The sequence below is a fragment of the Elephas maximus genome, chromosome 20, assembly GCF_024166365.1.
Source record: "Elephas maximus indicus isolate mEleMax1 chromosome 20, mEleMax1 primary haplotype, whole genome shotgun sequence".
In the NCBI taxonomy this organism is placed as follows: domain Eukaryota; kingdom Metazoa; phylum Chordata; class Mammalia; order Proboscidea; family Elephantidae; genus Elephas; species Elephas maximus.
Genome location: NC_064838.1, coordinates 7,449,479 through 7,472,972, shown reverse-complemented (window position 1 = coordinate 7,472,972; position 23,494 = coordinate 7,449,479). Strand labels below are relative to the sequence as shown.

At 44.0% G+C, this 23,494-nt stretch overlaps 1 protein-coding gene across 2 annotated transcripts in view; it reads left to right on the top strand.

Annotated features, from left to right (window-relative positions):
• DPP6 (dipeptidyl peptidase like 6) overlaps positions 1–23,494 on the top strand; it is a 1,223,128-nt gene that overhangs the window by 486,570 nt on the left and 713,064 nt on the right. The window contains exon 1 of one of the 2 annotated variants that reach the window (XM_049862670.1): positions 22,386–22,809. The exons of the other annotated variant lie outside the window; for it this stretch is intronic. Within the exon in view, the coding sequence (XP_049718627.1) occupies positions 22,753–22,809 (57 nt within the window). The 5' untranslated portion in view covers positions 22,386–22,752. Of the gene's footprint in view, positions 1–22,385; positions 22,810–23,494 lie in introns of those variants that run through there. 2 annotated transcript variants of the gene reach the window in all.

Sequence of the window (23,494 nt, the reverse complement as noted above, 5' to 3'; positions counted from 1 at the left end):
AGTTTGGACTCATCCTGCTCAGTGCAGCTGTTCTACCTAGTTAATAATTGATGTCAGCTGACTTAAGTGTCACGTTGTTGTGAAGCTGGACAAATCCCATGTGGGCCCTAGCCTTGTCATTGCCATCAATTTTTTAGGAATTCTGTCCTAATGAGAAGAAAAACAAATCAACCTAGGAGCTGAGGTGTCAACAGTAGCTGTGAGCAGCAGTGCCAGAGGACAGACTGCTTCCCACAGGGCCCATCTCTCCTGACTGGCTGAGGAGGCTGCTCAGCGACACTTCTGAGAGCCTGGGCTTCCCAGAGCGTCAGCAGAAGGGTCTCTTGTCACTCTCCACCTTTCCTGATGAAATAGCAGCCCCTGGCCAAGGAGGAAAAGCAAGACCAAGCTGAACCCAGGAGGAGGGGCAAGCCCTGCATTCTTTAGGAGAAGCTGTCCAGAGATGCCCCACTCTTTATGTCTGAATCATTCTGGAGGATTTGGCCAGACCCTCAGTAGAACTGTTCTTCTAGAGAAAATAAGCCTGGTAAAAATGAGGAGGGAGTCATTCTTCCCCACAGGAACTGAACACATTTTCACCAAACACCCACTGCCAGGTGGGGCCCCTGCCACTGTGGAGAACTGAGAAGAAGAGCTGGTTTTCCTCACAAGAACCCCTGGCCTAACTGAACTGAGGATCCACAGAGCCAAGAAAACGTTCCTCTGGCTTCAGGAGTTTGCTTTCTCTTCTCTTAGAGTTATCAGTTGGAGGCTTTGGCTTTTTCCTTATTCTTCAGTGCAGCTTAGCAGCTGAGCGCAGTTAGCTCTACTGTGTGGGCTTCTGCTCAGATAGGAGGAAGTGGGAGAGAAGAGGGGGAGGTAACCTGAGTTCCATTGCCAGCAGAGGAAAAGACTCGAAATACAAGATGTTATGGATTGAGTTGCGTCCTCCAAAGAGGCATGTTGAAATCCTAACCCCTGAACCTGTGAATGTGACCCTGTTTCAAAATAGGGTCTCTGAAGGTGTTATCAATTAGGTTAACGTGAGGTCATGCTGGTGTTGGGTGGGTCTGAATCCTATATGGCTAGAGTCTTCATGAAAGAAGAGAAGAGGCACAGACAGGGACAGACCCTGGAAGAGCACCATGTGACACTGCAGTTGCAAACCAAGGGAAGCGTGGAATTACCAGGAGCTGAGAGAACGGCATGGAACAGAACTCCCTCAAAGCCTCAGAAGGAATCAACACAGCCCATACTCTAATCTCAGACATTCAGGCTCCAGAAATGTGAGACAATCCATTTCTGTTGTTTAAAGCCATTTTGTGGTATTCTGTTATGGTGGCCCTAGGAGACTAATATGCAAGGTGTACAACTGAGGACCGAGTCAAAGCATTGGGAAACTGAGAGCATGGACTGAGAGGATGCTGCCCTGCCTTCCTGGAAGCGCCATGCCAGGGACCCCACACCACCTTCCTCACTGTGAGAAAAAGGGAGAGAGAGGCACAAAGTCCACTAACATGCCTGGGTTACCAAGGTTTCCCGTCCCACTGTAGGGAAGGCAGGAATGTGCAACATGAGAGACTTATTAGGGTGTTGGGGCTTCACTCCTGGCTAGTGGGGGACCTTACACAATCAATGGAAACTTTCTGTGCCTTTTCCACCTTTAAAAATAAGTCTTTAGGATAGGAAAGATGATTTATGCCTTGCCCAGTTGAATAATGATCACATAATCTCTGAAAGCATCGTGTAAGCTGTTCTCTGCATGTAAAACCTCTCTCACATGAAGTGATTTCATCTACGTGACGAAGCCGCCCAGGTTTTGCCCCTTGCAGCTGGCATAAAAGAAAGTGTCTGTGATAATTAACGTCTGAACGAGTATTTATTGAGCAGCTAGTATGTGGCAGGCACTGCTGTAAGACTTTGTTACGTGTGAGCAGATGGAACAGCTACAAACCCCTGCCCTGACTGAGTTAACATTCGAGTGGACACTTGAAATGATCTCATTCTACATACAGTGAAATGGCAAGGAAAGTTATATACAGAACGTGAAAGTCACGGGCAAGAGAAAGACACAAATACAAATTTTAGAAAAGATTTATTTTTAACAATTTGTGTGATGTTAGCAGGCTCTGCCACTCTGTGATTGACTGGCTGTTGTCTCCCTCTTTCTTCTTCTTACGTTAAATGAATAAAATATGTCAGGTGCACCAGACATGTTGGAAAAGGCAGGCTTTCAGAGTCATTAAAAAAGTCATTTCAGGACAGAAGACATTGCTAAACCGAAGCTGATGAAAGGATCAAAAATACATCAGGAGAGAAAGTGAACACTGGTGAAGGTAAATGTTAGTAGAGAGGTGGATTTCAATAAAAAATCAAAAGCAGTATTCAACTGAGACAGAAAACTATTGCGTAGACTTGTAATAAATCATGGTAGCTGTAGGATGAACAGAAACTCTCCATGCCTACATGCAAATACAGGCTGAAGGTGACACTGCCAGCTGTGAACAGCCCTACCCATTCTAGCTCATCTTTGGACCTATGGTCTGCAAAGAACCAGGGATGTTTAATTTAGGGTGCAATTAAGAAGGACTGGGACCCATTGAGCTAGTTTAATCCTTTCATTTCTTCAGGAACACAGATATTTAGGGAATGCCTACTGTGTGCTAGGCCCTAGTCAACATGGCAGGTATGCAGCAGTGAACAAGAATGACAAGTCTCTGCCCCTGGACAGCCTATTGTGGGGTTATGAAACTGGAGCCTAGGTGAGAGAGGTGATTTCCTCCATCTTACAAACAATCTATGTACATAACAGACCCTAAAGGAGGACCTATGGAGGACCACCTTTGTACAACTCCAGAGACCATAGCTGACATTGAATTTTTATTTATTTATTGGCCCAACACCATCTGCCCCATGGTCCTTAGATACAATGTGCATAGCAACAGTGGAGCTGTGCCACGGGTAGAGCACTCAAGCTGGAAGTTCTGAATCCAAATCCAGGCTTTTTCTGTGAGCCGCACTGACTAGGGTAATCAAAACAAGGGCCTCAAGTTGAAATACAATGGTCCAGAGAAAATATAATCACTTGGTGGAATGACCAGATGGAGAGAAGGTTGAAAAATAAATGAGGTGTGATCATTGCAATTTATCCCCATCATTAAACCATCGCTTGTTACTAAGTTCCACATGGGCACAGTGTAGTGCCAGTGAAAAGTACAAGTGAAAGGTGAAAAGAAGTGACAAATATTTCTAATGTTGGCTATACCTTAGCCTGGGCTTCCCAGAGCAGTATTTAGTCTTGCCCCAGAAAAATTTTACAAAGAAATGGATCCAATCTTAATTGGCCACCACATTCTTCCAATTCTACCTTGGCATACACATTTAATTTGCCCTTTTTTGCCCATCCCCACTGCTTTTCTTCAGGTAATTCTTATTTCTTACTTGGACTTCTCCAGAAACTCCCTAACCTGGTATCTCTGCTCTAGTCCATCTTCTGAACTCTGAAAAGAGACCTTTCCAAATGGCAAATCTGCTCATGACATTTTGCTGCCTAAAAATTGTCCATTATTTGAAGGATGCAGTCTGCTCCCTTAATGAACAAGATCCTTCCTAATATGAGCTTTACCACTCTACCACTTCCCACACCCTGACTCCAGCCATGCCAAATTACCTGTAATTCCTCAAAAGAGCCATCCTGTTTCATATATCCCCATGATATGTCAAGAAATGTCCTTTCTCCACTAGCCCACTGGGAGGCCTATGATTTCAACAGGACCTCTTTACAGAAGCCTTTCTAAAAACACGAGTCAGTTGCTTCTTTCTCTGTACACATCTGCCTGAACGTCCATCTGGTAATCTGTGTTTCACTATTTGCCTTCCCACTAGGTTGGGAGTCTTTCCTTCAAAGCAAGGGGTTGTGCTTATGTGTCTGTGTTTCCCCAGTGCATAAATAGCACCTGGCATATGTATATAGATGCTCAACAAATATTTGGGAATTAAATGAGTGAAACAAAACAAAAAAACAATAAACAATTACGAGCCCAATAATAATGTCATGTTTTGGGGTAGAGTGAAAACTCTCAGCAAGATGGAAAACAGTATTGGACTTGGGAACCTGAACTGGCTTGCGATCACTTCTTTTAAAAAAAAAAAAATCCTGTACGAGTTCAGTCTGACCCCCAAAATGACGGCATCATTGAAATGTAGACTAGTCTTGTAGTTAGTCTGTTTTGGGAACTTTTACTTACTCATCATTACCACCAAGACATTAAATTGGAAACCAACTTGGGTTTGAAAAGGTGGCACCATTTTGGGTTTGAAAAGCAGTTCTCCTATGTTTGCCTAAATCTCAGAATACAGGCCAGAGATGGTTTAGTTTATTTCTTCTGACTGCAAAAAAAAAAAAAGTTTGCATTCAAATAATCTCTGCATAAACAAGTCATTGTTATGAGAACTAGGAATTCGCCAAGGAACCAAGGCCACCATCAGGTCCAGCTACTCCTTCCCCCTCTCTGTCACAGCAGAAAGGTCTCGCTTGTTTCTTTCTCCATCTGGTACCTATGTTCACTCATATTTTTTATTCTTTCTATCAGTAGCTTGCACATAGCTATTATAAAACCTCAAATCAAACCCATTACTGTTGAGTTGATTCCGACTCACAGTGACCGCATGGGTTACAGAGTAGAACTGCTCCATAGGGTTCTCTTGGCTCTAATCTTTACGGAAGCAGCTCGCCAGGTGTTTCTTCCACAGAACTGCTGGGTGGATTTAAACTGCTAACCTTTATGTTAGAAGCTGAGCTCAAACTATTTGCACCACCAGAGGGACCTTAGAGCCATTATAGCTGTTTCATTATAGCCTGGACTCTACCTCATGGCCTTTCAGCCTTGCCCTGCACCACTAACTACTAAGCTTAACTTCCTGAAATGGATCACCAGATTGGCCTGGCCCACCTCTCCACGTGGAATTTGTGGCTACAGATTAGCTGTCCTGGGGTCAGGGCACAAACCTCGATACCACCACCCACAACCTCGTATTCTTGCCTTGTTCAAAGAGGAATGCCCAAAGGTGGTTGACTAGAACTGAACCTAATGAAAGGTGTTTTAGGCATTTTCTGTTAAAACATAAATACTCCAGAGAAGAAAAGCATATTCAGTCCCTAATGCTCTGTTATGACTTAGTATATTATTCCCTGTCTTTTCAGGGGTACAACAGGAATCTACATGCATCAGGAGACCACACTTTGAAGGATGAGGGGGTGGGGCTTGGAAGAGGGCAGGAGAGTAAAGGATAAAGGTAGCACTGACTTCTAAAGATGAACGTCCTAAAATTCTTCCAGTTAGTCATTCTGATGGCTTTGTTAATTTGACCCATTGGTAGATGCTCAGTACTAGTCTAATGTAAAGATGTGGAATCCATATGGGTTCAGATCATATGTCAGCCATACCTGTTATCAGTAGTGTTATGATGCCAACCACAAAGATAAAAGCCTAGTTTTAATTTTGCAGCTTCAACGTGGAAGGTAGTTTATAATTGGAGCCTTTCTGGTCTGCCACAAATCTTAACCAAGTAGACTGTGCTCTTCTCTGTTGCCATCCTACACAGGGTAGACCATCAGGAATCGTCCATCATTTTGTAGGTTTCAGTCCTGCGTCCGTTCTGATACGAGTTCAAACTGGGCAGATTTCCTCATGTACTATGTCCAGTGTAAGGGCAATCTTTCTCTGCCATCATTCGCCTGAGTCTGTTTGTAAAGAGAAATAATTAATTATGAATACTAATTCATTTCAGTTGTGCTTTTTCTCCATTGCATGAAAAATGTAGGTTGATTTGGCATTTGGCAGTTAGTAAATGGATATGTTGAAAATGAAAGTCACTAAGAGTGGGAACCTGAGGCTCCGTAAGGAGTTGGTGCTGGTGTCAGCTTATCAAGATCATGTGGTGACACTAAGCATTCAGAACATTCTAGAATGGAAGAAAGAAATGCTTTGGAATAAAGAGAAACCATGGGCCCATGAACAGGCACAACCTCTGTCTCTCTTCAGACATCCTATAGAACTTAGAATAATAGCTTTTCTAATATTTCACGCGGTGACCGTTTTACAAAATAATATTGACCTTACTAAATGCCGTACCCCCGATATTTTCCATTTTATTCTATTCTCTCTCTTTAAATGTTGACCATGTGTTTTTTTTAGGTGACATAATAAGTTAATTTTATGTTATAAATCTTGTTGTTGTTAGTTGCCTTTTAGTTAGGTCTGACTTATGGTACCCCCATATGCAACAGAATGAAATGTTGCCAGCTCCTATGTCCTCTTCATCATCACTGGTATGTTTTGACTCATCTTCCAACACTATATTAGACAATATTCTATTATGATCCATAAGATTTTCATTAGCTAATTTTCAGAAGTAGATTGCCAGACCTTCCCTCTTAATTTTTCTTATTTTAGAAGCTCTGCTAAAACCTGTCAGCCATCACCATGCTGACCTTGCTGGTATCTGAAACACCGGTGACATAGCATCTTACTTTTTAGTCTCAGAATATTTACTATTTTAAAATGGTAGTTGTTTTCATTTGCTTGTTTTTGTGTTTCTTACTAAGTGACATACCCTGGTGGCACAATGGTTAAAGCCCTCAGCTGCTAACTGAAAGGTCAGCAGTTCGAACCAACCTGTTGCTCCTTGGTAATAAAGACCTGGTGATCTGCTCCCATAAAGAGTACAGCCTAGAAAACCCGGTGGGGCGGTTCTGCTCTGTCATATAGGGTCTCTATGGGTCCGAACTGACTCCACGGCACACAACAACGACACTAAATAGTTATATTTTCTGTTTCTTCAGGGGAGTGGAGATTCTGTCACATTCAAAACCTCAAATTTTGTCGTATAATAGAAGATACTCTTAATGTTTTTAATTCGATCAGCTGACTTACAATTCTTAAGGACTTTTACTTAATTCTAATTTTCACCAAAAAGGACACTTAAAAAAGATATACCGGCAGTCCCCGTGTTACGAACATCCAACTTACGTACAAACCGTAGTTATGAACCAACTCCTGTGAAGCCTTTTATTTAAAAATTTGAGGTATATACAATGGGTTGTAACAGCAAACGGGCACTACTTTGTGATGCACATCCAAACATTATTATTATACTGTATTATTATGTTGAAGCTGTTTTAGTGGATCTAGAACTGTTTCGTTAATGGTTTTATGCATAGAAAGGTATGCTACATACCATATACTAAGACAAACATTTGACTAACAGACAGACGTTAGATATTCTGACTTACATACAAATTTGACTTTAAGACAGGTTTAGGAGTAGAACCGGTCCATAATTTGGGGACTGCCAGTAATAAGATACCTGTAACCTCATGTGCCTGTCTGATGGATTGATGAAATAAATCTTTCTTGCCTGGTTCATCTTTGATTTCTAGAATTTAAGAGGTTTCTTCTCTTTAAAAAGGGAAGTCATTGTTCCTCTCTTTTTGTCCTTTGAAAAGTGGTCATCTGTGGTATGAGACTCGGTGGTTCTTAAATGTTTTAAGCGGTGGATCCCTTTGTTCTAATGATACATAATTCAAGTAAAAGATAAAAGAGGAGGTGCCTTGGTTGAAGGCTGAAATAGGGACAGGGATGGGGCTGAGGATAGAGGCTCAGAGCCTCCAGTTCCAGTGAGACTTTGCTCCCAACTCCTTCATTTTACCTTGGCAGCATAAGGGTTTCTCTAACACAATTTAAAGTATCTGTCTGAACCCATTTATCCTTCACTCTCCTTCTGCTGATTTTATTTGCATTCACCCAGGGCAGGCTATCCAAATATCTTGTATTTGATGTTCACATCAGTCAGTTATTTGTAAATTGTGATCACACCACCCTGTAAGGCCTGATGAGGAGCTCTGTGTCCCGTGATTCTGTCTGAATTCCTTTGCTGATAATGAGTTGCCTAAAATGAATTGTCTGGACTGACTTCTCAGTGCCTTACGTGGAGATGACTGTTGTCCCCTTGACCTCTGTCTGGGGGGCACATGTTTTCCTCAAGTCCTCTCCCCAACACATCCGTCGTTCTGTTGTTTTATGTTTGTCCGGGCTGCGAATACAAGGATGAGTAAGACATGCCCTTAAGGAGATCTCAGCCTAAAGGACAGCCATTTTTTGAGTCTCTTCTATGTGTCCAGTGGTTTACATAGTTAATCCAATTTACTGTAATTCTGATGTCATTCTACAAGCCAGTTATTGTGTCCATTTTGCAACTAAAACCTAGACTCAGTAGCTTGAGCAAGAGTGCATAGGCTGCAAGAGAACAGAGCTGGAATTTGCAAACAAGAAATTGTTCTTCAAAACCCATGGGTTAACTGAGGCTCAGCTTTCTTCTCACAGAGTCCCTGCCCTAGAGAAACTCACAGTGGGGCTAGGAAGCCAGGGAGAGAGAGAGACAGCGATGGTCTAATAGAACTAGGACTTCCCACAAGCATGGGGAATAAAAAGTATTTCAAGAGACTGGTGAGGAAAGGAGTAAAGTCTCTGGTGGGGGTAGGAAGTGACATTGGAACAATGGTTAAGAGCTTAGGCTAACCCAAATGTCGGCAGTTTGCATCCACCAGCTGCTCCTTGGAAACCTTATGGAGCAGCTCTACTCTGCCCTACAGGGTTGCTATGAGTCAGAATCCACTGGAAGGCAGCTGGGTTTGGCTTTGGTTTAGGAGTTCACCAGATAGAGGGAGAGCCGTGGGGGCAGAGCTGGTGCTACTGCCATTGCTGGGTAGACCTGGTTTCTCTGATTCCTCTTTGTTAATGCCCTTGTTTTGATAATACCTCAAAGGGAAAATACTATGCGTTTTAGATTTTCATTGTTTATTTGTGTCTTCAGTTTTAAGTAGCCCATTTGAATGTCAGTTACTCTCTTATTTACACTTAACCCCAAAGCCAAACCAGATGTGTTTCCCAAAGTTAGATGATAGGGATTTTATTGATTGATCTTTCCCTGAGAACTTTCTGTGGGTATGCTTATTAATTTATTTGGGGTTTAAAATGAAGCATGAAAACTTAAAGATTTGGGGATACATTGTAGATAAACATGTTCTCTTATGTGGGCATGAAAACGCTTCCCAACCCCAATGATGTGCTAACCAATCAGGCCTGGCACAGATGGCTTGGAAGTGATCAAAGCTTCTGGAAAACCAGGAGAGGATACGATTGACCTCCAATCCAGGAAGAGTATACAGTAGGGCTTCTTTTGAGAATATCTTTCCGGAAACCCTACTGAAGACAAAGTGGCAGTGGAAATATCTGAGTCACCCATCACGAGACGTGGTCACCAAAGCAACGTGAGTGCTAGCTCCACAGCTGGCACCCAAATCAAGGCAGAGTGAGCAGCCCACACTTTTCAACTGGAGCCATTAAAAACCATAAACAAGGCATCTGTTGCACTGCTGTCACCAAGGTGATCCTGGCGGATGGAGGCGCTGGAGAGGAGAGTGGCCAGACGGTTCACGTTCAAGGTCAGCTTGTGTGGTATCTCTGTCCCAATGCCAACACACCCTGCTCTGTGCGTGTGGTCAAAGGTGTGAGATGTTTTCAAGGGGAAAAGTGAAAATCAGAACAACCTGAATGAAATTAAGCTACTGAAACATGAGGTTTTTAAAATGCAGTTTCCAAAATGTCATCCCGATAGCGTTACATTTGGTCCTCTCTCACAGTTGAGCTGAGGCTATCCTATAAAATGTTGAGTGTGGACATAAATGTGTGTTGGTTTTAAAACCCTTTTGCATAATATCAGTTTTTAGAAATTTGGTTATCAACCTTGGAATATTGGTCTGGACACATAGCACAATACAATTTTAGAGCTGGAGGATAATTTAGGGAACATCTGCTTAGGGAGTGTGGCGTTATCATTACAGGGAGACCATAGTTGGACTTAAGAGATGGGAGTCATGCCCCCAGCCATTGATCAAACCACTATCTGTGTGACCTTGGGTAAACTACACATTCTGTCTAAACCCCAGTTGCCTTATCTATAAATTAGGAATTAAAAAACAATTATTGCCTAGGATCGTTGTGTGGGTTAAATAAAATGGTGCAGGTGATAATGCAGGGCTACAGAAGACTCTCAATATGTTTTGTTTTGATTCTGTCTATACTCTTTTATAGATGAGGAAGCTGAGACTCAGAGAATTCACGTTCATAGCACATTCTAACCCCCCTTCTTTGTTTCTAGTTCTTTGTTTTTTGCCCCTCTTTCCCTTCCTCTTATTCCCCCTCATAGTCACCTCCCATTCCCCTCCCCCCATAGTCAAACTTTGTTTAAAGGCTATCTTTTTGTTTGTGTGCATTTTTGCAAAACATATTGTTTGCGTGTATTTTTATGTTAAATGGATTGAGTTTATGTATATGAGTGTGTGTATATACGTTTTATGTATTTTTTATTTTATATTTTTTCTATTTATATATATAATATATTCTCATTTTTTGCTTAAGACCCATACATCTTGCTCTGTTTACACATAATCTGTTGCCTCCAATCATGGCCTAGTATCGTCTTGTGTACCCAATACATTCTACAGATCTTCTCACAAGGATGGACACCCAGCTTACCTCCAACCCCCTACAACTACATCTCTTTTGCCCTTCCTAAGGCATTTCTTTCTTTTTCTTTTTTTCTAATTTTATTGTGCTTTAAATGAAAGTTTACAAATCAAGTCAGCCTCTCATACAAAACCTTATATGCACCTGGCTATGTACTCCTAGTTGCTCTCCCCCTAATGAGACAGGACACTACTTCTCTTCGCCCTCTGTTTTCGTGTCCATTCAGCCAGCTTCTACCCCCCTCAGCCTTCACATCTCCCCTCCAGACAGGAGCTGCACACGTAGTCTCATGTGTCTACTTGATCCAAGATGTTCACTGCTCACCAGTATTGTTTTCTGTCTTATAGACCAGTGCAACCCCTGTCTGGAGAGTTGGCTTTGGGAGTGGATCCTGTCTTGGGCTAACAGAAGGTCTGGGGACCATGACCTCCAGGGTCCTTCTAGTCTCTGTCAGACCATTAAGTCTGGTCTTTTTACAAGCATTTGAGGTCTGCATCCCACTGCTCTCCTGATCCTTCAGGGATTCTCTGTTGTGTTCCCCGTCAGGGCAGTCATCGGTTGTAGCCAGGTACCATCTAGTCCTTCTGGTTTCAGGCTGATGTAGTCACTGGTTTATGTGGCCCATTCTTACTCTTGGGCTCATAGTTACCTTGCATCTTTGGTGTTCTTCATTCTCCTTTGATCCAGGTGGGTTGAGACCAATCGATGCATCTTAGGTGGCTGCTTCCTAACATTTAAGACCACTCTCCAAGATGGGATGCAGAATGTTTTCTTAATAGATTTTATTATGCCAATTGACCTAGATGTCCCCTGAAACCATGGTCCCCAAACCCATGCCCCTGCTATGCTGGCCTTCAAAGCATTCAGTTTATTCAGGAAACTTCTTTGCTTTTGGTTTAGTCCAGTTGTGCTGACGTTTCCTGTACTGTATGTTTTCCTTCCCTTCACCTAAATTAGTTCTTGTCTACTATGTAATTAGTGAAGCCCGCCTCCCTTCCTCCTTCCCCCTTCTCGTAACCATCAAAGAATATTTTCTTCTCTGTTTAAACTATTTCTTCAGTTATTATAATAGTGGTCTCGTACAATATTTGTCCTAATATGACTAATTTCACTCAGCATAATACCTTCCAGATTCCTCCATGTTATGAAATGTTTCACAGATTCATCGTTGTTCTTCATTGATGCATAGTATTCCATTGTGTGAATATACCATAATTTATTTATCCATTCATCTGTTGATGGACACCTTGGTTGCTCCTATCTTTTTGCTATTGTAAACAGTGCTGTAATGTGAATATGGGTGTGCGTATATCTGTTCATGTGACAGCTTTTACTTCTCTAGGATATATTCCAAGGAGTGGGATTGCTGGATCGTGTGGTAGTTCTATTTCTAGCTTTTTTAAGGAAGCGCCAAATCAATTTCCAAAGTGGCTGTACCTTTTTACATTTCCACCAGCAGCGTATAAGTGTTCCAGTCTGTCCACAACCTCTCCAACATTTATTATTTTGTGTTTTTTGGATTAATGCCAGCCTTGTTGGAGTGAGATGGGATCTCATTGTAGTTTTGATTTGCATTTCTCTAACGGCTAATGATCATGAGCCTTTCCTTATGTATCTGTTAGCTACCTGGATGTCTTCTTTAGTGAAGTGCCTGTTCATATCTTTTGCCTATTTTTTAATTTGGTGATTTGTCTTTTTGTTGTTGAGTTTTTGCAGTAATATGTAGATTTTAGAGGTCAGCCACTGGTCGGAGATGTAATAGCTAAAAACTTTTTCCCAATCTGTAGGTAATCTTTTTACACTTTTGGTGAAGTCTTTGGATGAGCATCGGTGTTTGACCTTTAGGAGCTCCCAATTATCTAATTTCTCTTCTGGTATTTGTACAGTTCTAGTAATGTTTTGTATACTGTTTATAAGGCATTTATTTCTCGCAAGTTTCTGTCCCCTAATAGACAGTGAGGCCGTGAGGGGAGAGTTCCTGACTTTATGCCCAAAGCACCTCACACATAGCAGTCTCTTCTCAGTAGATGCAGGTTGGTTGACTCCCAGGCAGCTGGCCACTCTGGTTCCCACAGACGAGCAACCTTTGATGCAACGTGGTGATTCGCATTCTTGTCTTGCAAAGATTTATAATTAGCAAGGGAAGTGTGTCATTTAGGAAAAGAAAGATGACAAACATTCATGTGGCTGGTAATAGTATTCCTTTTAGTCTCGAAAACCCCACACTATTCATTTATGTATTCAAACAGATATTTTTGAGCACTTACAATGTGTGATGGCTAGTATGGATCCAGCAAACCGCATGAATGCTTTCTCTATTTTCCAAATCTGTAGGAGAATCCTGCTTCCTGACTTTTTCCAGGGTACTGACCCCCACTACACCATGTCATTTAGAGAATGTTAAAAGGCTACACATTTCAGCATGTGATGAAGACTCATCAGCCAGGGCTCCCTCTACTGTAAGCAAGAAATGATGTGACAATCAGTGGGAGGTGGTAATTTCTTAATTACTAGAAATATGTTCATTCCTGAGAGGCGTGTCTGCTAAGATGATTGCAAAATGTATCATGGTTTTTTTTCTCCCCCACCCCCCGCCCCACCCCCAATATCATTCCTTAAATTTTACTTCTTCTTTTCTTGGGCAAATGGTTCTACTTTAAAGCTGGAATTTTTTTTTTCCCCTATTGAGTTTTGTGATTAAAGAGTGAGCCTACCTACATACCTTTAATTTACCTGTAACAGTCATTCTTGATCAGTGGTTTCCAGAAAGGACCAGATAGTAAATATTCTATGACCTCTGTCACAACTACTTGACTCTGCCATTTTAGCCAACAGCAACCATTAGATAATATGTAGATGAATGGGCACAGCTATGTGCCAATATAACTTTATTTACAAAAACAGGCCATGGGCTGTATTTGTCCTATGGGGCATTGTTTATTTTAGAGGCTCACCATTTGCTACATCTGGAAATCAACTTAAATTGGGCAAGATTAATTTAAAGGCAGATCAGCTACCCTTTCTTCCTAATATTACTTGCTGTCATTTTAGGGGGATGCTCTTAACACATTTGCTCTTAACACAACTGGTAGTAGTAATATGAAGGACAGACAGAAAGAAGTTTTTTGTTGTTGTTGTTAGGTGCCATCAAGTCGGTTCCGACTCATAGTGACCTTATGCACAACAGAACTAAACACTGCCTGGTCCTGTGCCATCCTTACAATCGTTGTTATGCTTGAGCTCATTGTTGCAGCCACTGTGTCAATCCACCTCGTTGAGGGTCTTCCTCTTTTCCGCTGACCCTGTACTATGCCAAGTATGATGTCCTTCTCCAGGGACTGATCCCTCCTGACAACATGCCCAAAGTATGTAAGATGCAGTGCCGCCATCCTTGCTTCTAAGGAACACTCTGGTTATACTTCTTCTAAGACAGATCTGTTCGTTCTTTTGGCAGTCCATGGTATATTCAATATTCTTTGCCAACACCACAATTCAAAGGTGTCAATTCTTCAGTCTTCCTTATTCATTGTCCAGCTTTCACATGCATATGAGGTGATTGAAAACACTGTGGCTTGGGTCAGGTGCACCTTAGTCTTCAAGGTGACATCTTTGCTCTTCAACACTTTGAAGAAGTTCTTTGCAGCAGATTTGCCCAATGCAATGTGTCTTTTGATTTCTTGACTGCTGCTTCCATGGCTGTTGATTGTGGATCCAAGTAAAATGAAATCCTTGACCACTTCAATCTTTATTAATTTAGGTTAAGCTTGATGTACGTACTAATTACAGTGATATATACAAGAGAGGAGTGTATTTCTCTTTCTGTGAATAAAAGTGGGAGGTAGGTAGTCCAGAGATGCTATGGCAACTGATTCTCACAAAACCCTTAGATGTGTAGCCTTCTTCTATTTTGTTTTCCCTATGAATGGGCTTCATGCCATGATTCAAGATGTTAGCAGGCATTGCAGGTAGCAAGATGGGAAAAGAAAGGAGAAGGAGAGAATAAGTTAAGTATATTCACCCTGCCTGATGCTGCTACCAGTCATTTCCACTAATAATAGCCCACTTGTCAGACTTGGGCCACACCTAGCTCAGGGAGACTGAGATTGTGGTCTGTACTCCAAGCATGCAGTTACTGGGGAGAAAAGAGAAGATGGATTTGAGGGACAGCTAGTAGTCTCTACTACAGAACTGACATACCTGTGGCATCATTTTACCTTCACGTTCTCTCTTCTCATTTTTCTTACAAATAAAAGAAACAATTTGAAAATGAAGAACACAGGAATGAAAATGAAGGAAAACCCATATTAACTGAGTGTTATTGTCTATCCTTTTCCAACTCTATTTCAAGAGATTTCCAATGATTTGAGTGTTAGCTCTGACTCGTGGCAACCCCTTGTACAATGGAACAAAATATTGTTTGAAACTGTGCCATTTTCACGATTATTGGTATGCTCAAGTACGTTGTGGCCACTGTGTATTTTGGGTACATTCCAATCTACAGGGGCACTATAGGGTTGCTATGAGTCAGAAACAACAACAATGTGGTTTGGCATTTTTGGTTTTCCAATTTAGGGGGCTCATCTTCCAGTACTATATCAGACAGTGTTCTGTTGTGATCTGTATGGTTTTCATTGATTGATTTTTCGAAGTGGATCACCAAGCCTTTCTTCCTAGTCCATCTTAGTCTGAAAACTCTGCTAAAACCTGTCCACCATGGGTGACCCTGCTGGTTTTGGAAGTACGGTTGGTATAGCTCCCAGCGTCAGCAACAGAAAAGCTACCGTAGTACGACAAACTGACAGACAAGTGGTGGTTTGACAGTGATGCTCCTAACCAAAGAGAAAATGTCATGCCCATTGCTCTAGCAAATGGTGACTGGAGCATGGGATCTGGGAGATGTTAGGTGAGCTGGGCTTTGGAAAACTTCTCTCAGCCATTCTCTTGCTATCCACGCTGAGCTAGAAGGCAAAGATACGGGCCCAGGCAACCCTTCTGATTCTCACAAAAAGGAATCACTTTCTTCTCAAGGGGTGAATGGGTGGAAGGATGGCCGCTTGGCCTCCATAACTCCCTGAGCTATAATTGAAAGAGCAAACAAAATGGACCCAGCCATTTACCACATTTGTTGGGCTTGGTTCAGTTCTACACTCTCGTCTATGAAACTCTCCACACTTCTGCCGGCCTCAACTTGTCATGGCTCCTCTTCCAGGTGTCTTGTTGAACAAAGAATAATTCAAACAAATTTAGAATAGTGTGGTGGCACCGTGGTTAAAGTGATCAGACTGCTAACCAAAATGTCGGTGGTTTGAAACCACCAGCAGCTCTGTGGGAGAAAAATGTAGCAGTTTGCTTCTGTAGAGATTTACACCCTTGTAAACCCATGGGGTTGCTATGAATCGGAATCAACTTGATGACAGTGGGTCATTATTTATTTTTTGTGGACATGAAGAGAAGTGTGTTACACAAGCTAAAGAAAGAATAGTTTCTTCATAGTAGTCCTGGCACCACGGAGACTTTCTACTCCATAGGTAAGGTTTGCCAGTCAGTATGGGTCTCACAGGTGATACTGGGAAGCTGATGACTTTTTAGTGCTTATCCCTCCCCCAAGAGAGGCAGTGGTGGTTCAGTGGTAGGATCCTTGCCTTCCGTGTGGAAGGCCCAGGTTCAGTTCCTGGCCAGTGCACCTCAGGAGCAGCTACCACCACCTGTCAGTAGTGGCTCGTTTTATGATACGGAATAGGTTTCAGCAGGGTAGATCAGCGAAGCGCTTTATTCCTTTATTCATGCGGTCGCCATGAGTCAGGGCAATTCCACAGCAGCCAGCAGCAACAAATACCTCTTCCAGACCTCTTTTGCTTTCTCTTTTCAGAGCTTCTTCCTCAAGGAGCATCTTCTGTGTTTTTGCTGTCCATTCCTCCTGTGAATTTATAATGCAGACTCTTGCAATTTCCAGGGATATCAGCATTGAAGTAATAAACCTCCAGATCCTAACTAACAGTTGCTTTATTGGAGATGAAGACTTCTTGATAAAACGTTATCAATGACAGTAGACATGTGGGTCAGCTGTTCGAAAGCTGATCCTTCATTCAGGAAAACTTATCCACCACAAACTTCCCCTTTGGTGTTTTTTAGTGTTTTTTTTTTTTTGAAAATTATTTTGCCATTTGTGTCTTTGGATCCTGGCATGACTCCCAAGGTAATCTTACCTTGCTGCCCTATATTATTATTTTCAGGGGATTGTATTAATTTAGAAGTGCAGATGGTAAATGGTAAAAAAAAAAAAAAAATTCAAAACCTTCATGGATCGTACATAATAGACATTCTGAGCTTTACCTTACAGCAACAAGTCAGCCAGCATGCCTGCTTCTTGCAGGTGGTTTCCCAGTTTGCACATAGTAGGTGCTCAACATATACTTGCCGATGGAGTGGCACTTGAAGCCAGGTTCTGGTTTAGCTAACTGGCTACACAGAGCAAGGTGAATGAAAGTGAGAGGCGTGGGAAATTGCATCAAGCTGCAAAGGGACCCAGGCCTGTGCTTCCACAAACAAACCTAATTAGTGGTGCCTGTGCCAGCAGCAAGGTCGGACGCATCTGGAGGAGAGAGAAGGGGTAAAGGCTACACCAGCTTGCCTCTATCCAGGTGCACCTGCATGGGGCTGATTGTGCCTGAGAGCCATGCAGTAAGGGTGATTGCAGGTATGGAAGAGATTGCTAGTAGCACTGGATACAGGTGCAGTAGGAAGGGGAGGTGAATAACCTTGCAAGACCAGCTACAGATGGAGCCATCTTGTTGGCAAGTGGGCCTGCCCCCATTCTCTGCCAGACCCCAGCTACCTGTGCCCCAGCAAGCGCAGCTGAGAGCATTCTTGGCCCAAAATATGGCTCTGGCACAGCCCTTGCTAAGTGTGGTTTATGAGCTGCCCCAAAGGTACTTAGCTGCAGAGTGAAAGCACTTCCACCCAGACTGCTTCCCTCCCTGCCTCTGTAGCACAGAGAGCGCTTGCATGGGAAAGGCTGAGATTAGGGCTTTTTCCAAGAGGCTACCTGTAAGGGACTGGTGGTCCGTTACATTGGATGTTTCCTGGACACAAAAGGGAGGGGTTTGCCCAGAGTCGAGGTCTGCAAGGCCTTTTTAGCTGCCTGTTGGTTAGCAGAAGTGAGAATAGTCAGACTCCAAGGGCCTTCTCTTGTTTGGGGAGTTTAGGGATGGATCTCCTGCCCAAGCACTTTGGAAGTGTTTGAAGAGACAAAAGGGATGTGTGTGTGTTGGTGCGTATGTGCGCATGTGGTGGATGGCTGTATATTTGTGTACCAAGGGCTTTAGAGTCAAACAGAACTGGATCTGTGTGCCAACTCTGCCATCTACTCCTGACTGTGTGACTTTGGGGAGTCCCTGGGTGGTACAAACTGTTAACGCTCTCTTCTGCTAACCGAAAGTTTGGAAATTCATATCCACCAAGAGGTTCCTTGCAAGAAAGTCCTGGCTATCTACTTCCAAAAAACCAGCCATGGAAAACTCTATAGAGCATAGTTCTACTGTGGCATGCATGGGGTCAGCATGAGTCGGAATCAACTTGACAGCCATTGGTACTGGTATTTGACTTTGCAAGAGTTACTTAATCATTTCAAGTCTCAATTTTCTCATCTGTAAAATGGAAATAATACTGTGTATCTAAGAGTTTTTTTTTTTTTTTATTGTGCTTTAGGTGAAAGTTTACAGCTCAGGTTAATTTCTCATACAAAAATTTATACATGTACTGATATGTGGCACTAGTTACACTCCTTATAATGTGACAGCACACTCCCCCTTTCCACACCAGGTTTCCCATGTCCATCCAGCCAGCTTCTGCCCCTTCGTGCCTTCTCATCCTGCCTCCAGACAGGAGCTACCCATTTGGTCTCACGTTATCTTCTTGAACCAAGAAGCATACTTTTAATGAGTATTATTTTATGTTTTATGGTCCAGGCTATGTCTAAAGAGTGTGCTTCAGGAATGGTTTTAGTTCTGAGTTAACAGAGCATCCGGGGGCCATGGCTTCAAGGGCTCCTCCAGTCTTAGATCGTCTTTTTACGTAAATTTGAGTTCTGCTCCACAATTTCTCCTGCTCTGTCGGGGACTCTCTGTTGGGTTCCCTGTCAGAGCAGTCACTGGTGGTAGCTGTGCACCCTCTAGTTCTTTTGGTCTCAGGCCGATGGAGCTTCTGGTTTATGTAGCCCTTTTGTCTTTTGGGATATTTTCCCTGTGTCTTTGGTGTTCTTCATTCTCTCTTGAGTTGTAGTCCCTGAAGTTTATAGTTACTGAAAACCATACTGCTTACATGTGGTAACTTCCAGAAATGTATCTATAAACTCTTTTCTTTTGGTCTGCACGACCTGGGGGTGAGAGGTAGCAGGCCCTATATTTACCAGTTGTTAGCCTTTCTCCGACCAATGCTTTTGAGATTATCACACTGATAAAGCGGATGAGGAAGTGGTGGTTCAGTGATAGAATTTTCACCTCCCCTGCGGGAGACCCAGGTTCAATGTGCACCTCATGAGCAGCCGCCACCCATCTGGTTTTGCTGAGATGTGGAACAGGTTTCAGCAGAGTGTACACATAAAGATGGACTAGGAGAAAGGCCTGGTGATCTCCTTCCACAATCAGTCAGTGGAAACCCTGTGGGTCACGATGGTCCACCTGCGGCCTGTCGTGGTGCTGGTGCAGCCCGGGCAGCGTTTTGCTCCACTGTGCACGGGTCACCGTGAGCTGGGCCCACTCCACTACAGCTAACAGCAACAGCAGTGGCCAGGACAGGCTACTAAAGCAGAGGAGAAATTTAGTCCTAAACTCTAACTAGAGATAGGCTTCTCTTTATTTATGGTAATAAACACCTTCAGCTTGAGAGGATAACCTTAAGTATAATATTTGTCCTCTAGAGGGATACTTAATAATTTTAAAATATGGATAAAAGCTGGCCCTTTGTCTTTTGAAAGCAGTCAAAGTCAAGTATACAAGTTGGCATCCTGGGACCTGATGCCAGAAAACCCTATAGAAAGGGTTTGAGAGGTACAACCTGGCTTGGCCCTTGACCAGTTGTGCTCAGACTTCCTCACCTAATTGCGCTTGGTGACAGATGAGATGAATGAGGGCCATGGGGAGCTCAGGGGTGTGCCATGGCCAGGCAAAGACTGAGTGACCCAGTGCCAGCAGGAAATTCCTTTGAAGTACCAGGTATAATCTTATCAATGTACATGAACGTCGCATTATATCCATATTCACTTTAAAATGAAACTTTAAGCTATTTACTGAGAAATAAAATGGAAGCATCGGAAGAGGTTCACTTTGTTCCCCACCATACATGGCTGAACATCCCTGGGACACCTCCATTTAGAAAGAAGGGCCCTGGAAACAAGATGAAGGAGGCAGCATGTGGCTGCCTTTAATCTCCACTTTCTTTTCTGTCATTGTTCCCATTCCTGGCTCTCAGTCCTGAGCAGTGTTCTTGACCGCAGTGGGTTAGCAGTGGATCTTCTCTGAGATGTTAATAGATGGTGGTTTAAGACTTGACCCAACCCTGGGGTGTTATGTTTAAAAGGAAATCTTGGAGGACAGAACAATTTGGACATCCTCAAGAATAAGACCGAAATTGTGAAAGCTGTTTCCTTATGAGGCAGGGGCTACTGATTTCATTATTATGGAGGTTGTCGATGGACAGTCTGTGTTTCAGGTATGTGAGGTGAAAGTGCCAACTCACCTCACTGCCCTTCTGAGTCTCCATTGGCTTTGCTGTGACACCTCAACAATAGGCTTGGTTTAGCTACCTCATTCCATTGTGGCTTTCTGAGGCCCAGGGATGCAATCTAAGTGGGGCCAGGCACCTCCCACTTACAAAAATGTCACCTGTAAAGACTAGATATGCCATCACTGAGAGAATTCCCTCCTCTTCCTTAGTCTAGCACACTTCCACCAGCACTGACAACTGCTTTATGTCCCAGACATCCCAGGAGGTGGGGTTACAAAGGTAAATGAGGTAGGAACCCACACTGCCTCTCTACCCACCCCAGAAACTGGTCCTGCAGGGAAATCTAAAAATAACAAAGTCCTCCTTGTTTGTACTCTTGGCAAAAAGCATACAGGCTATTGGCTTTCCATTCTGACCTCATGGAATCTGTGTTGAATAAGTACCTGGATCAGAATTAAGTTCAGGCTGTGATAAAAGGAACCAGCCAAACCTGCCATGATTTAGATTCATCTATCCTGGGTTTTGCTAGTATGTTTTTGTAAACATGGGAAGGAGGGAATCTGCTTGAAGTCTTTCCTTAAGCATCATTTGAATTGAAACATATCTATCTTGCCTTCTCTATGCTCGGTTTCACAGAGGTGCAAAGACTAGAATTAAGGCCCTGACCTGAAGGACTTTATTTTTGAGAGTATTTATCAGTGCTGTGGATTCACTGAGTAATGCAAATGGTTAACATGCTCAACCAAAGGCTGGAGGTTGGAGGTTCAAGTCTACCCAGAGGCACCTTGGAAGAAAGGACTGTCCATCTACTTTTGAAATACCAGCCACTGAAAACCCAGCCATTGAAAACCCAATGGAGCACAGTTCTACTCTGACACACATGGGGTCCCCATGAGTTGGAATCAACTCCATGGCAACTGATTGATTAGTGCTGTGTGTAAGGATGGCTAACCTCTCCAAGGTTAGTGAATGCCTGCAGCCTGGAAAACATTTGGATGGCTTAGAGGTTCAAGACTTGGAAGAGTCACAGAATCTTAGCCTTCCTTTGACACTGTTAGTCCAAACGCAGAGAAAAAGGGCAGTAGAAGACCTCCAGGCACGGATTTTGTCGGAGTCGCTGGAACACCATGAGATAGTCCCACAGGCACACTGTTGGCTAATTTCTCTATTGAGAGTTCATTTCAGTGCGTTTCTCCTCTACCAATTAATTTGTTGGCATCCATGAAAGTGTGTGTGGGGCGGGGAAGGGGAGGGCGTGGGGGGCGCACAGTTAGGTCAGTAGCGCATGTCCAGTCCCAGGCAGGAAGGGCTCTGGTACCGCCAAGGAATGGGACGACAGGCCGTCTCCTAGTGCTCGGCTTTCTCCTTGAGCTCAGGACACAGCAGGGAGCACAGGCTTTATAAAAATTTAACCCACAGACGCCATTGAGGTTCTTTGAATTAAAAGACGGCATATAATAAGTTTTCTGAATTTTAACGAAATTAATGGCAAAGATTCCAGTAACTAGTGCTCCCGCAAAACCCAATGAGCAAACGGAAGATATTCTTCAGCGATCCCAGACCATCTCCCTTCCCAAACACACCAGCCACTTTCCAGAGAAAAGAAACCCAGAAAGAGCCCGTGTATGGCCACTTTGTCTCCCTCGTCCCCCTGCCCAGGTAGGATTCGCCCGCTGCTGCCCGCTGAGTGGGGCGGAGGTGCGGCCAGAGGCGTTCAGGATGGCTCAAGACGGCTTTACGGATGAGGGTGACAACTTCACGGGGTCTGTGACCCCGAGCGTCCCCGCCGCCCGTCTAGGAGGGGCTTGTGCTCCTGGATGCTGCGGGGGCGGCCCAGGGGGTTCCAGGCGGTCCAGGACGGTCTGAGGGGTCCAAATGGTCAGGCGGGTCAGGGGAGCGGCCAGGCCCCCGGCGGCGCGCACAGGTGCCTGGCGCCCACCCCCTCCCCGCGCCGGTCCTGGTCCCGCGCGCCCCCCGCGCCCCCCCGCGCGCCCCCACACCGCCACCCGCGCACCCCCACACCAACCCCCCGCGCGCCCCCCCACCCCACGCCGCCGCTCCTAGGCACCCCAGCTGAGGGCGGCAGGAGCATGCGCCGTGGGCTGCCGGCGGGCAGGAAGGAGGTAGGAGCCCATCACTCGGGTCCCCTTTCCTGCACCGAGCTGCCAGTTGCCGGTTGCTAAGCAGTTATCGTTGTTTCTGTGGCGATTGCAGAGGCTGTTGCTAATTGGAGAACCCCACTAAGCAGCAGCATCTCCCCTTTGCCGATCCTCTCTCCGCTCTGTGCATTTAAAGGAGAAACGAGGTTTGTCTGCCCCGTCTCCCCCCTCCCCCAAATAGCCTGGCGATTTCTGAAGTATGGACTAAATCACACTCCGCGGATACCTTTTGGACTCTGGTGGCTCCAAACTGCCCGTGAGATCCTGTCTGCCACTGTGGTGGTGGGCGCCCTGGATAGATCATGACTACAGCCAAGGAGCAAAGCGCTTCGGGGAAATCGGTGCAGCAGCAGGAACAGGTAATGCTGCTTCTCGGGGGGTGGGGGTGAGAGAGAGAGAGAAGAAAAGTGCATCTCTTGAATGGCTTTATGCCTGTGTGTGACGGGCACCACCGGAGTCACAAAGCTGGGAGGCGAAATAAAGTGCTGTGAGTGCAGCTGGGGTCTGCGCCCCTCCTCTCCCGCTTCCATTTTTAAAGCTCCCCTGGCTTTATCCATAATGCACGGGGCACAGTGCGCGTCTGGCGGGGAGGACTCGACCTGTAGGTGTCTTCGGACAAAGGCCTCTCTCTTCAGAGCTGCCTGATTTAATAGGCCGTAGTTGGAAAGATTTCCAACCACTTTCTAATTTTTGAGTGGGTGAGTGGGTAAGTAATCCCAAGTATTGCAGCTTCCTCCGACCCTCGTTCAGGACTTGGCTTTGGTGTTCTAAGACAGGTCAAACGAGAACATGTTAGCTCTGTTTAAACGACTTTTCTTTTTCTTGCTTTTGTCCCTTTCCTTCGTTTCCCCCTGAAGTTTTTTTTTTTTTTTTAATTTTATCGTAGTAAAATATATGTAACAAACTTTGCCATTTTAGCCGTTTTTAAATGTACAAATCATTGATAATTACATTCACCACTGTTTGTTTCCAAAATCCCCAGTCTTTTTGGAAGGCACTAACAGATGGACACTGCTCATCCTGGGCACACAGAGAGTACAAACT